The sequence below is a fragment of the Rhinolophus hipposideros genome (genome assembly GCF_964194185.1).
Source record: "Rhinolophus hipposideros genome assembly, chromosome: 2".
NCBI classification, from domain to species: domain Eukaryota; kingdom Metazoa; phylum Chordata; class Mammalia; order Chiroptera; family Rhinolophidae; genus Rhinolophus; species Rhinolophus hipposideros.
The window spans coordinates 75,834,873-75,850,527 of NC_138048.1; the positions used below are offsets into that span (position 1 = coordinate 75,834,873).

General features: G+C 34.0%; 1 protein-coding gene across 1 annotated transcript in view; it reads left to right on the forward strand.

The window, feature by feature from the left end:
• Positions 1-15,655, forward strand: part of ZBBX (zinc finger B-box domain containing) — a 114,680-nt gene that overhangs the window by 48,604 nt on the left and 50,421 nt on the right. The window contains exons 8-9 of the mRNA XM_081074693.1: positions 6,638-6,796; positions 12,499-12,673. Coding sequence (XP_080930819.1) covers positions 6,638-6,796; positions 12,499-12,673 — 334 coding nt within the window. The remainder of the gene's footprint in view (positions 1-6,637; positions 6,797-12,498; positions 12,674-15,655) is intronic.

Genomic DNA, 15,655 nt, shown 5'->3' on the forward strand with positions numbered 1-15,655 from the left:
TCAGTATGTTTATATTATTGTACAATCAATCTCCAGAACTGTATCTTGCAAAACTAAAACTCTATACTCATTAAACAACATTCTACTTTGTTTCTCTCAATTTGACTATTTTATGTGCCTAATATAAGTGGAATCATACAGTATTTGTCTTTGGTGACTTGCTTATTCCAATTAGCATACTTTCCTCAAGGTTCATTCAGCTGTGGCATATGTCAGGTCTTTTTTTTTTTAAGGTTGAATAATATTTCATTGTATTTATATATTGCATTTTGTATACCCATTTATCCATTGATAGACACTTGGGTTGTTGCTTCTACCTCTTGACTATTATGAATAATGATGCTATGACCATGAGTGTGCAAATACCTCTTCGGGGCCCTGCTTTCAATTGTTGTTTTGGGTATATACCCAGAAGTGGAATTACCAGAATGGTGATTTTATTTTTAATTTTTGGAGGAGTCTCCATTTCCCACTGCAGCAGAACCATTTTACATTCACATTAATAGTCACAAGGGTTCCAGTTTCTCCACATCCTCACCAACACTTGTTAGCCTCTGTTTCCTTGGAAGTAGCCATCCTAATGAGTGTGAGATGATATCTTGTGTCCATATACATAATAAGATAAGTTTGTCAATTGCTACAAAGGGAAATCCTCATGGTATTTTGATAAAAATTTTGTGGAGTCCACAGAACAATTTGGGCAAAATTATCGTCATAAAAATACTGAGTATTTCATTCTATGACATGATTTTTGTTCCATTTATTTAGGGCTTATTTAATTTATATTATCAATGTTTTGTAGTTTTTAGTGTTAAGACCTTGTACTTTTTTGTTGAATCTTTTCCTAAGTATTTTATTGTTTTTGATGTCACTGTGGATATAATTATTTTCTTTATTTTTGGATTGATCATTGTTACTACATAGAAATACAATTGATTTTTGAATATTGATTTTGAGTCCTATGACCTTGGTAAGCTCACTTATTATAGTTACGTTTTATTTACTTATTTTTTGATTCCTTAGGATTTTCTACATTTAGGATCATATCCTCTAGAAATAAAACTAGTTTTACTTTTGTCTTTCCAAATTAAATGTATTTTATTTATTTTCCTTGTCTTATTGTGTTAGCTAGAGATGTCAGTAAAATGTTAAATACAATTGGTAAGTGTTCACATCCTGACCTTGTTCCTGATTAAGGGCAAACCATTTAGTCTTTCACCATTAATTATGATATTAGTTGTAGGTTTTTTATAGATGCTCTTATATAAGATGCCTTCCTCAGTTTGAGGAAGTCCCTTTATATTCCCTGTGTGTGTGTGTGTGTGTGTGTGTGTGTGTGTGTGTGTGTGCCTGCTCTTACTGAAATGATCATGTTGTTTGTCCTTTATTAATGGGACTTATTATAATACTTGATTTTCAGTATTCAGTTAACATTGTATTACTGGGATATAATTTTACTTGGTCATGATACATATTTTGCATGTGGGTGGATTGGATTTGCTAATATTTTGTGAAGGAACTTTACATCTATGTTTATGTGGGATATTGGACTGTGGTTTTCACTTTTTTGTAAAATGGTTATCTACTTTGCAATATCAGCAGTATATTGGCCTCATTAAATGAGTTTTAGAAGTATTTCCTCCTCTATTTTCTGAATGTGTTTGTGTTGGATTGGTATAATTTTCTTTCTTGAATATTGGCTAGAATTTTCCAGTGAAACAGTCTGAGTGGGATTTTTTTTCATGGAAAGATTTTTAAATTACTTATTCAATTTCTTTACCTTATTGGTCTATTTTAATTTTCTATTTTTTTCCTCAGTTAATTTTGGAATTTTGTGTCTTTCACTGATTTTGTCTATTAAATCTTTAAGTTGTCCAATTTGTTGGCATAAATTTTTCAGATTCCATTATAATTATTTTAATTTCTGTAGATCTAGAGTGATGCTTCTTCTTTCATTACTGATTTTGTTAATTTGTATTTACTCTTTTTTTTCATGGTCAGTGTAGCTAAAGGTTTATAAATTTTCAAATCTTAACAAACCCAGTTTTGGTTTCATTGATTTTTTTTCCTATTTCTTTGATGCCACTGTGATCCTTATTTTGTGATTTCTGTGTACTTTTGGACTTTTGTTCTTTTCTTTTTCTACCTTCTTGAAGTGAAGCTTAGATTATTGAGTTAGACCTTTTTTCCTCTGCAAAACAGGCACTTAAATTTTACTCAAATCACTGCATTAACTCTATCCCGTACATTTTGATATTTTGTTTTCATTTTCAATCAATTTAAGATATTTTCTAATTTCTCTTGTGCTTTATTTATTTTTCTCATCCAAAGTTTACTTAGAAGTGGGTTGTTAAACTTCTAAATATTTTATTTCCCAAAATTATTCGTTGCTGATTTTTAATTTGTTGTTGTTCAGATCAGAGAACATGCTTTCCATGATTTCAATTCTCATGAATTTCCTAACACTTATTTTATGTGGATCACATGTTCTATTTTGAAGAATGCCCCATGTGAGCTTGAAAATGATTCTGTTGTTGTGAGGTTGCGGATTCTTTAAATGTCACTTAGGTCAAGTTACTAGATGGTGTTCAAGTTTTCTATATCCTTACTGATTATCTGTGTAGATGTTTCATTAATTTTCTGAAAGGGAAGTATGAAAATTTCTAATAGTAATTTAAAATGGGTTTATTCTCTTTTTAGTTATGTCTATTGTTGCTTCATATACTTTGGCGCTTTGTTGTTAGTTGTATGTATAATTATTATGTCTTCTTATATTATTGACTGTTATTATTATAAAATATCACTCTGCATCCTGTTATATTGTTTATCTTATTAATATAACCACTCCAGCTCTTTTATGGTTATGCATTTCAATATATATATATTTTTTCATACTTTTATTTTTGACCTATTTGTCTTTGTATCTAAAGTTAGTCTCATAATTGGCGTAAAGTTGGTATTGCTTGTTTTTAAATCAAGTCTGACAATTTCTGCCTCTTAATTGGAGTGATTAGTCCATTCACATTTAATGTAATTATTGATGTGGTTGGATTTACATCTTCCATGTTGCTATTTGTTTTTCATATGCTTATGTAATTTTTTTCCTCTATTCCTCCTTTACTGCTTTCTTTTGTGTTAAACAAAGATTTTTTTTATAGTGACATTAAAATTACTTTTTTGATGTGTGTGTGTGTGTGTGTGTGTGTACATGCATGTGTATGCATGTATTTGTTCAGTGTATTACAATAGGTATTACAATATATGTCTTATAATAATTTACTTCACATTGATACTGACTTATTATAGTAAAATATTGTAATGGCTTTATTTTTAGCTCTATTTTTCTCCACTTCTTTATGCTATCATTATGCATATGATATCAATGTTATAAACCCATAGCAGTGTTAATGTTACTGTTACATATAATTTTATGTTTTTAAAAGAGATTAAGAGAAGAAAAGAGAAAATAAATATTTAAACATCTTTTATATTTATCCATATATTTATATTCCTGGAGTTCTACCTTTCTTCTGGTGGATTTAATACCTTTCAGTCCAAACACCTTTCTTTATTATTTCTTGTAAGGCAGCTCTGTTACTAATGAATTACCTCTTACTTTGTCTATTTGGGAATGTCTTTATTTTTGCCTTTATTTTTGAAGGACAGTTTACTGAATATAGAATTATTTTGACAGTTTTTTTTTCCTTTCAGTACTTTGTATCATTCAATTGCCTTCTAGTTTTCATTTCTTTCAGATGTGAAATCAGCTATTATTCATATTTATGCATGCTTATGTGTGATGAGTCATTTTTCTCTTGTTCCTTTCAAATTTTCTTGGTTGTCTTTGGCTTTCAGTAGTTTGATTATGTCTTGTTATGAATTTCTTTCTGTTTATCTTTCTTGAGTCTTGGTGAGCTTTTTGGATTTCTAAAGTAATAATTTTCATCAAATTTGAGAATTTTTGTACTGCGATTTCTTCATATATTTTTTGTGCTCATTTTTCTCCCTCTAATATTCCCACTAAATATACTATGTTGGATGCTTGATGCTGTCCCCCAGATCTCTAAAGCTGTGTTATTTTCTTCAGTCTTTTCCTTTTTGCTTTTCAAATTGGATAATTTATCTAGATCTATTTTTCAGTTCACTGAGTTGTCCTTTCATTGACATCCTTTGTTAACCTATTTTCATCATTCTCAAGACTTTTTTTTTGGTTCTATGATTTCGGTTTCTTAATCTAGTTCCATTTCTTAAGCTCTGTGTAATTTGGTAGACATTCTATTTTCTTGATATTACAACTATTTATCCTACAGAGAAGTAATACATTGTGATTTATGTAAAATAGTAGCAGTCATTTGAATGCACTATTTATGTTATCACTCTGCTAGGTGTTTTTCATCCAGAATGTATATTTTTCACAACAAGTATGCATTGTCTTCATTTTACAGGTACAAACACTTAGAGAGGCCCATGATTTGCTCTTTTGTGCTATTATTTTTAGTGCCATTGATTTTACATGTGTTGACATTGACTTAGAGAGTTTTGGTATAAGGAAGCAATATTCAAATGGAATTTTTACTAATTTTTATCTAAGTAAGTCAGGTAAATTTGAACAACAAACATTTCTCTAGTACTTAACCAGCATCAAACAATGTTCTAGTTGCAAGTGTGAAGGACAGGGCTGCAGGGAGAAGAATTGAAAGAGGGTGATGTAAAAATTGTATACAAGGCAGAGTAAGACATGCTTTCTTTTTTCAAGGAATTCATAATCACTAAAGGGAAGATAGATGTATTCAACCAATTATAACAGAACTAACTGATAAGTGATTTGAAACAATGATGCTCAAAACTTAAGTACGTTCAAGTTACTTGTTAAATTGCAGACTGTAATTCAGTGAGCCTGAGTGGGACCTGACATTCTGTATTTTTAGCAAATTTCTAGGTGACTGTAATCTGCTGATTTATGGCTCACGTGATGAGGAGCAAAGCTCTAGTATTGATGTAAGCAAGGATTTATAAGAGCACACAAAGACATGTTAATTTTGCTGTGGTTAGTTGAGGAAGGAAACTTTGTTTCAGAGAGATTAAACAATTTTCCCTTCTGTGCTGCTTTTTATAATGCCATTGGGTATTCATTGGCACTCCATAACATTTGATCTGGACCTAAAATTATAAACAGAATTATAACAGGAAAGCTCACCTTTCCAAATAGAGAGGAAAACTTTGGAAAGACAATAATGTATTTATGTACGTTATTAATGGGAAACATCTTTCTAAAGAAATATATATATATTTTTTTTTTGCTAGCTCAAGCAATACCCAGGTAGGGGTATTTTCCAAATATGAGGTTGTACATTAGGGTAATGCTTGCTGCAGTAAACGAAGGACATTTGCTAAGAACTAAGACCTATTGCTTGTGTTCCTAATGCTAGGTTCTCAGAGAGCCTCTGAAGGGCCTGCATCTTTGCCTTGGAGTTAGTTTGGTTCAAGCTCAGAAGGCATTCAGAACTCTGCAGGGTCCTTGGGCAAGTCAGGATAGTGCTGATAGGAGATTCCTTAGAGAATAGGGCCCTCCCAAGATTTATCTGTTCCTTTTCAGCCACTCTAAAGGCACTTGGAAAGGTTTTTTGAATTTTTTTTCTCAATCATTTATTTTAATTCTTCAGTTATTCTGCTCCCTCCCCAACACCTTGTTTTTACCATATGTTATTTGCCAGGCATGGTGGTAGCCATACAAAGATTTATGAAGACATGATTTTTTCTTCTGTGAGCTCATATGGTATGATGGGATATATGTACATCAACAGATGATGTAAAATCAATATTGTAAGGATTGGTAAGATCTACTCAGCGTGGGAAGAAGATACAGTGAATAGGCAACTCATACAGCTGGGGGAATAAAGCATGAAAAGGTTTCTAGACCTGTGCGGATACGATGGGACAAATCCAGAAGAAGTAGGTGTCTGCCAGGCAAAGAAGATAATAGAGGAGAGAGGGGCTTCCTAGTAATTGAAACTCATGAGCAAAGGCACAATATGAAGAGAAAATCGGAGTGCACTGGGGAACTACAGGTAGACACACTTCTTGATGTGCACTTTTTAATAGTTAATACTTTTTAAAGATGTTTTACCATGAAGGGACACTTATTACTGCTTATTCACGCTTCTGTTGATTAGCTATATTTAGTTCTTTAGCTATGATGTGCACCAAATAACATCTATTTATTTTGGATTATTGTAGTGGAAAGGCTCTGAGTCATTATAATTATATACACCTGGGTCACTTCCCAGCTCTGCCTCCCATTCACCATGTGACCAAGGGCTAGATATTTAAACACTCAGAGCTTTTGTTTCTTTATCCCTAATACAGAGATAAAAATAGGTATGTTTTAGAGTTGATTTTAGGGTTAAATGACATGTTTTTAAGATACTTAGGACAGTAGGAGCCCAGACTAGCCCCTCAATAGATAGCAGCTGGCACTATTATACTGGTTGATATAAATGTCAATTTGTATTTTTAAATATTAAAGTATACGTTGAATTTAGTTGTCATAGAATAATGAAAATATGATTTGATGTATGTAAATTACTTAGGCTGACATATTAGGCTTTCTCATCATATTTTGTTCCTTTTTTAATAGGCAAAATCTCAAATATTCTCCAATGTATTGGATGTTGCCCATCGGTTTATAAAAGAAGTTAATCCAGATGACCCCAGAGGGGAGATTCGCTCTACAAAAGAGATTAGTAAAAGTCAGCATAAACCCAAATCTCTTCTTCGGCAGGGAAGCAGCTCTGAGGTAAGCTGAGGAAAATGTAGTAGACATTTTCTGTCATACATGATCATGGAGACTGTCATTCGTATACTTAACTAGAGCTGTAGAGTTTTGCAGGTTATTTTTATCACATTGTTATTTAATGTTAATTTTTTTGACTAATCAAAAACATCTTGACTGTAAAAAAATCTCTTGAAGGATATTGCTCTGATTCCACTGAATACTGATTTTTTGATGAATGATCCTTAGACTATGTGGCTTTCTGGGCATTTCTACCATGTCAGGAAATTAATGAGTATTTTGGAGGAACATAGAAGTAGATAACACCATGTAATATAATGATTTTATATTAATCAGGACTTCAGAGAGGCTAAAATACAAAACACTGCCAAGTGTTCTGGGTGACAATAAATCTCACAGTTATTTAAATTTGGATTTATACCAAATGGTGGTAGTTATTGAGATTGATTACTGATCCCAAGATGTGCTAGATAAGTATTTATCAGCTCATTGTCTATATTTTTATAGTAGACTTGTTGTATTGATTTTTTATCAAGAAACAAACTTTCTCAATTTTGATCTATGTGATGATCGTCATTCTTTTAGATACCATTCATCCTTTCACTGCAATTCAGAAATAGGGTATAACTTGGCCAAAATCACAGTGTGTTGACAGAGAAAGGCTTCAACTTCAGTCTGTTGAGATCCAAACCCATGCTCATAGAATGTAAAAGAAAACATGTCCTATGCTAGTAGGATCTCTTTACAGCAGAGGAACTATGCTTGAATTGTTCAAGAAATCAGCATATTTGAGTGGATTTTGTGTTCTAATAGACCTGCCAAGGGTGTTTGTGAGGAATCACTGAATGTGTTACAGCCTCACTATTATAATAATAATGTATTGAAGACTGACTATGTGTCAGACACTGTCTTAAGTATTTTATATGTATTATTCCTTTTTGTCCTTTCTTAGTTATTCTTTTTCTTTTCAGATGAGAAAATAGTGGCAAAAAAAACCCAACAGTTTTAATAAATTGCCCAACATGTCATTGATAGTAGAAATTATATTTGCGCCCAGATCTGATTCCCAATTACTTGCTTTTAACTACTTCTCAGAGGCTATGGTTTTAAGGGTTCTCCTACGCTCCTGCCATTTTATCTAATTTATTCTATCAGCAATAATAGTGATAAATCAACAACTAACATTTATTAAACATCTGATGCTAGGTATTGTGCTTATTCCTTTACCTGCCTTACCTTATCCAATAATCACAATAACCACATAAGTTTTGCATTGTTGTTACCCCATTTAACAGATGAGAAGGACAGTTAAGTAAGTTGCCCTAACAAAAAGCTATAGAACTTACTTCTTTGCCTGCGCCTCTAATCCCTACAATAAATGCTGCCTCTTGTCCATGTAGCTAACTGCTCTATAGCCCCTCCACCTCTTGTCTTAACTTAAGAACCATTAATTCAGTGGTTTCATTCGGGAGTATATATTACGATCAACTGGAGAAACATTAAAGAAACACACATAACTGAGTTCAGCATCTCTGTGGGTGGGGTACAGACATGTGTGGTTTTAGCAACTTCTCAGTGATTCTGGTATTTCTGATTGATAGTCACTACTACTGACCCTCAGGTGCATATACTGAAGAGATACCGCCTCGTATGCTTGGTATTGTTCTGTGCTGAAGAGCAATGGGTCTCCAACTGTAATAAGCATGAGAAGCAATAGGTGTGCATTCCTCGTCTGCCATTCAAATTTCGTGGCCTTTTTTTTTTTTGCATCTAGCTTAGAACCCAGGAATCTGATATTTTTTGTTTAAAGTGGCTACTTTTTTTTTTTAATTTTATTGGGGAAGGGGAACAGGACTTTGTTGGGGAACAGTGTGTACTTCCAGGCCTTTTTTCCAAGTCAAATTGTCCTTTCAGTCTTAGTTGTGGAGGGCACAGCTCAGTTCCAGGTCCAGTTGCCGTTGCTAGTTGCAGGGGGCACAGCCCACCATCCCTTGGGGGAGTCGAACCCGCAACCTTGTGGTTGAGAGCCCACTGGCCCATGTGGTAATTGAACCGGCAGCCTTCAGAGTTAGGAGCATGGAGCTCTAACCCCTGAGCCACCGGGCCGGCCCCCAGGAAGCTGATTTTTAATTAGCCTACCAAGCAATTCACCTACCTGGAAAAGTGAAAGTGAAAATGGGGCTAATGCCTGATATCTTCCTTAGGGCTTTTCTTATGGATTCAGGCCAATAGATATATCCTTGGAAAGAGGTGTAGTTCATAAAAAGGCTTTTATTTTAGAGACTGAAATATGCATTGGAAATACTGACCCTGGTTTTCTTATAGCTTTTGTAACATTGGGCAATTGACTTAGCCTTTTTAATCCTCTGTTCCCTCTTCTGGAAAGTGGGGGTACTAAAACATATCTGCAAAGATATCAGGTGGTCTAGAAGGGTGATGAGTTTCCAGCACGGGTTCCATGTGCTCCTTCAAATTTCCCAGCCCTGTTAAATTGGTCAGGGTCATGTTGAACTCTGAGAGGAAGAGGCAGTTCTGGGCTGAAACTTTTAAGAGCCATTGTACAGTCCTCTGTCTTTTTTCCTATCCTGCCACCGCTCTGTGGAAGCCACATATTCCAAAGGTATAGGTATGAAATGCAAATGTCTTATGTCCCTGATTCTTTCCTTGGAAGGGAGCTGTCCTGGACAGCTGCTGGAATCCCTGCCCACTTAAACTCAATGCTTCTTCGTTAGTGCAGTAAACATAAATATACACACTCATGTATTGCTTACGGGATACTGGATACTTGTAAGTACCTTCACCCATACTTCAAAAACTGTATTTTCTAACTAAATTCATTGTTCGTCTCCAAAACCTATGGATGTTACTGTTGGTGTCAGCTTATCTTCTAGATTTCCAGGCCAGCAAGAACAGTTATTTTCTACCGTCCTTTCTCTCCCTCCTCTGCACATCTGATCAGTTTCCATGTCCCATGCAGTCTACCATCAAAAAACTCTTGAGGGGCGGCCGATGGCTCAGTTGGTTAGAGTATGAGCTCTGAACAACAGGGTTGCTGGTTCGATTCCCACATGGGCCGGTGAGCTGTGCCCCTGCAACTAAGATTGAAAACGACAACTAGACTTGGAGCTGAGCTGCATCCTTCACAACTAGATTGAAGGACAACAACTTGGAGCTGATGGGCCCTGGAGAAGCACACTGTTCCCCAATATTCCTCAATAAAATTAAAAAAAAAAAGTAAAGTAAAATTATCCCAGCTACATCCCCATGGTATTACCCAGGAAGTAAAAAGATCAGGAAATACAATTATTTAAAAAACAAAAACAAAAACAAAACTGAAAAACTCTCTTGAACATTTAGTCACTTCTATTCTTATTGCTATTCCAAGTACTGAAATAAGCTTTTTTTTAAAATGTAAAAGATTTGTAAAATGGAAATTCCATTTCATTCTCTCGACTTACAGGACTCAATACATATTTCAGTTTGGTATGTAGGTATTTATTGAAACAAATAATATACTTTGCATACTGTTCTGCAAACATGCTTTTTATAATTAATATAGTTTGATATGAATATAAGTACATTCTGTAGCTTTCTCATTGAAAAATGTTGTTTTGCATATAGAACATATATATGTATACATGTATATGTATATGTATATGTATATGTATATGTATATGTGTATATATATGTAGGTGTGTGTGTGTATATATACACACACACACATCTACACACACATACAGAGGGTGCCAAAAAAATGTATACACATTTTAAGAAAGGAAAAAACTGCATTAAAATTGTAATACTCAATATATACTGAACAAAAAAAATGAATATAAGTTGTGTGTATACATTTTTTGGCACCTCCATTATATATATGTGTGTGTGTGTGTGTGTGTGTGTGTATGTATATAAAATCTCCATATGATACAATCCTAAAATTCCTAGCTGAAGAGGGTTATTGCATTTATAATGTTGATAGATGTTGCCAAATGGCCGTAACATTTTAATTGGTTTCCTTGTATCCAAACTATTTCCCAATTTTCTCTCTCCCACACTATTGTGTGGGACTCTTCAGTGCCTTTATGTTTCCAATAAGTTTAAATCTAACTTTGTCTGTAGGGCAGGCAGGACCCTTTATGATCTGCCCCTGCTTGTCTTTCACCCTTTATATATTTTCATATCCCATTTTTTGTTGTAGCAACATAAACTACTTACGGTTTCATGCCACTGTGCTCTTTGACTCCAGGTCTGAGCATATATATCATTTCCATGCTCTGGAATCCTGCCCCTGACACATTTTGCCCCTAGGATTCTTGTTTATCTGACTTAAATATCTGCTCCTTAGACCTGTTTCTATTGTGAACTTACTAACCTGTGTTTCTGTGACCAACAGCTTGCATAGTGTTTAGCAGGTTCCCAGATGCTGTTTATTTATATTTAACATTTTTTGTACACATATTTAACAATCTTCTCTCAATTGTACTCTAACAAGCTGCCTGTTATTTTGCAATTAAGGGCTGAACTTAAAAGATTCTACTCTTGTATCTAGAAGATACAGAATGGGGATTTACCAGTTTAATCAGTATAGGTCATCCACATTTGATATAGTTCACCATTGTGTAGAATTTGTTTTAGCTTTCCAATCTAGATGTTTTTATTCTGATTCACTGGATAACTGCCAAATCCTACCTTTATTTTCTTCTGTGTGTTCACAGTGGATTTGTGTTTTTACTGAATTCATCTTTCCCCTTTCATTATGCTAAGAAGCATGTAATGTTTTGTATGCATTTATTTGTTCATTCATTCAACCTGCTTTTCATGAGCACCTACTTTGTGTCAGGCATTGTCTTCGAACTAAGGAAAAAAAACAAAATAAATCCTTGATCTCATTACATTCTAATTGGGAGAGACAAGCAGTAAACAAATAAACATGTAGAGTAAATTCAAACAGAAGTAAATTATTTGAGAAAAATAAAGCAGATAAGGGAATAGAAAGTGAGCGGGAAAGGGGCTGTATTTTTAGGCTCATAAGTAGGGTCATCACCTACTTTCGGAGTAGGTGACATTAGAGCAGAAATTGGATGACATGAATGGAATGGCTGTGTGATGATGTGAAGAAGGATCGTTCCAGGTATACAAGACCCTCAAGTAGGAATGTGCTAGATGGGTTCCCAGAATTTTAAGAATATAAATTTGGCTGGAGCGGGGTGAGTTGAAGGGAGAATTGAAGGAAGTGGACTAAAAGGCTGGGTATACAAGGCTATGTGAGCCCTTGTAAGGCCTAGTAGGATCTGGGGCTTTAGAGAGAGTCATTGGAGGATTTTGACCAGAGGCGTGATGTGATGAGATTTACATGTAAAAAGTTGCTCTTTCTTTGGTGGGGAGGTTGCAAGATCAGGAAATTGAAGTAGGACTTCTACAAACAAGGCTAGTGTTGCTTTCCAGGGAGAACACTGGTGAATAACATAGTGATAAATCCTTAGTTCTTCAGGCTCTATTTTTAATAATTTCTGAAGAGATTGTTTATAATTGCTGATGGAGTGTTAAAGAAGTCAATAGAGCACATAAATAGTACAACTGAAAAACATTTTATTCTAAGTTAAAAAATAATGTGTGTTCAGAATGCCTAATAATTAATACTACCTATATTTTAAGATCCAGAAAACATAGTAAAGCATACTTAGATACATTTTTCATTGGTTTAGGCAGAAGTTTCAACAACAAAGAAAGCAGAATGTACAAACCCAAGAGATAGGCTCTTGTGTGAAGGGTCATTTAATGAAGAAGCTTCTGCCCAGTCCTTCCAGGAAGTTTTAAATCAATGGAGAACTGGACATCATGATGACAATGAAAAACAGAAATTACGTGCAGCAAAACCAGGTACAGCTATTTTTCTAAAATTGATGTTGTAAAAGAAAGCTGAATTTATTTTATTTATCTCTGTTCTCTGTGACTATAAATGCAATGTTCAAAAACTACTAACATTAGGATAACAGTTTGATATAACTGCTTAAAGGAATATTCATTGTGTGACCACTAGTTAGTGGTTTAATATTTATATAACCCCTGTTTTGTATGTAAATTCAGGCTATCAAGTGAATTCAGAATTGGTTTCTTTCAGCTCCCCCTCTCCTAGCAGAAAATTTTTGTCAGGACAACTATTTCTTTATTGAATTATAATGATAACACATAAAACAAGGGGATGTATGAGACAGAGAAGTAAATACTTTTTTTATATGTGTGTTGAAAACAATATTTTAAGAACCACCATGTACTTCAGGGGGAGAATTGATTTGTCTTTTGTTTTTCTTTGTTTTTGAATAAAGACTTCTTGTTTTTAATTTTCCTTGATGATTTGCACACCCATTTCCTAGATATTGAAGAACTAGATGACTGACATTGTGGTATCTTTGCTTTGAGTTTCTAAATATCTCTTGAGGAAAATCATACTTCTTTTTTTATTTTTATTTTTTTAGTTTCAGGTGTACAAAATAAAGTAATAGTTAGCTGTTTATACCTCTCACAAAGTGATATCCTCCCTCCCCCAATCTATTACCCCTCTGACATCGTATATAGCTGTTACAATTCCACTGACTCTATTCCTTATGCTGTACTCCACATCCTGTGAATATATATATATATATATATATATATGTATATATATATATATATATATATAATTATGTGTATATAATTATAATTATAGTTGACATTCATTATTATTCAGCTTCAGGTGTACACTGCAGTGGTCAGGTACCTACACCATCCATGAAATAGTTTTCCAATAAGACAAGTATCCATCTGATACCCTACAAAATCTTTACATTATTGATTGTATTCCCCAAACTGTCTTTCCTTTCCCTGTGGCAATATTGTGGTTACCGATTGTGCTTTCTAATCCCCTCACTTTCTCCCTCAGCCCACTCCACTCCCATCTAGCAACCCTCAGTTTTTTTCTCTATATCTCTGAGACTGTTTCTGATTAGTTTGTTCATTTATTTTATTCTTTAGATTCCACATATAAGTGAGATCATACGGTGTTTGTCTTTCTTTTTTATTGCTGAGTAATACTCCATTGTATAAATATACCACAGTTTCTTAATCCAGTCATCTACCAATGGGCATTTTGGTTGTTTCCATGTCTTGACTATTGTGAATAGCGCTGCAATAAACATAGAGGTGCATACATTTTTTCAAATTAGTGTTTCGGATTTCTCTGGATATATATGTAAGAGTGGAATTGGTGGGTCATAAGGTAGTTCCATTTCCAGTTTTTTTGAGATACCTCCATACTGATTTTTATAGTGGCAGCACCAATCTGCAATCCCACCAGCAGTGCACGAGGGATCCATTTTTTCCACATCCTCGCCATCACTTGTTGTTTGTTGATGTATTGCTGATAGCCATTCTGACCAGAGTGAGATAGTAACTCACTGTGATTTTTATTTGCATTTCTGTAATGATTAGTGAGGTTGAGCGTTTTTTCATGTCTCTTTGCCATCTGTATGTCCTCGTTAGAAAAATGTCTCTTCATGTCCTCTGCCATTTTTCAGTTGGCTTGTTTTTTTTTGTGTGTGTGTGTTGGTGTTGGTGCCCTTGAGTTGAATGAGTTTTTTAATAAATTTTGGATATTAACCCCTTATCAGATGTATCATTGACAAATATCTCCTCCTATTCAGTAGGATGCCTTTTTGTTTTATTGATGGTTTCCTTTGCTGTGAAAAAACTTTTTAGTTTGATGTAATACCATATGTTTATTTTTTTCTCTTACTTCCCTTGCCCAAGAGGATATATCAGTAAAAATATTACTGATATTTTTACTGCAAATTACTGCAAATTTACTTCCTATATTTTCTTTTAGGAGTTTTTTTTCTTTTTTAACTTTTTAAATTTATATTAAGTGTGTTTTTACAGGACCTATCAGCTCCAAGTTAAGTAGTTGTTTCAATGTAGTTGTGGAGAGCGCAGGTCACAATAGCCATATGGGGATCGAACTGGCAACCTTGTTGTTAAGAGCACCGCTCTCTAACCAACTGAGGTAACTGGCCACCCTCTTCTAGTAGTTTTATGGTTTCAGACCTTACATTTAAGTCTTCAATCCATTTTGAATCTATTCTTGTATATGGTGAAAGGAGGTGGTCCATGTTCATCTTTTTTGCATGTGTCTGTCCAGGTTTCCCAGCCTCATTTGTTGAATAAACTGTCTTTACCCCAATGTAAATTATTGCTTCCATTGTCATAGGTTAAATATATGGGCATGGATTTATTTCTGGGCTCTCTATTCTGTTCCATTGATCTGTGTATCTGTTTTTATGCCAGTACCATGCTGTTTTGATTACTATAGCCTTGTGGTATGATTTGATATCAGGTATCATGATACCTCTAAATTTGTTCTTAATTTTCAAGATTGCCGTGGCTATTTGGGGTCTTTTATGGTTCCATATAAATTTTAGGATTTTATGTTCTTTTTCTGTTAAAAATGTCCTTGACAGTTAGATAGGAATTGCACTGAATCTGTATATTGCTTTAGTTAGTATGAACATTTTAAGTATATTAATTCTTCCTATCCATGAGCATGGTATGTGTTTGTATCTTCTTTAATTTCTCTCTTCAGTGTTTTATAATTTTCTGAGTACAGGTCTTTTACTTCTTTGGTTAAATTTATTCCAACATATTTTATAGTTTTTGAAGTAATTGTAAATTGGACTGTTTACTTAATTTCTCCTTTTGGTAGTTTATTATTGGTGTATACAAATGCAACTGATTTCTGAATATTAATATTGTATCACGCTACTTTATAAATTCATTTATCAGTTTAAATAGTTTTCTGGTGGAGTCTTTGGGGTTCTCTATATATAGTAT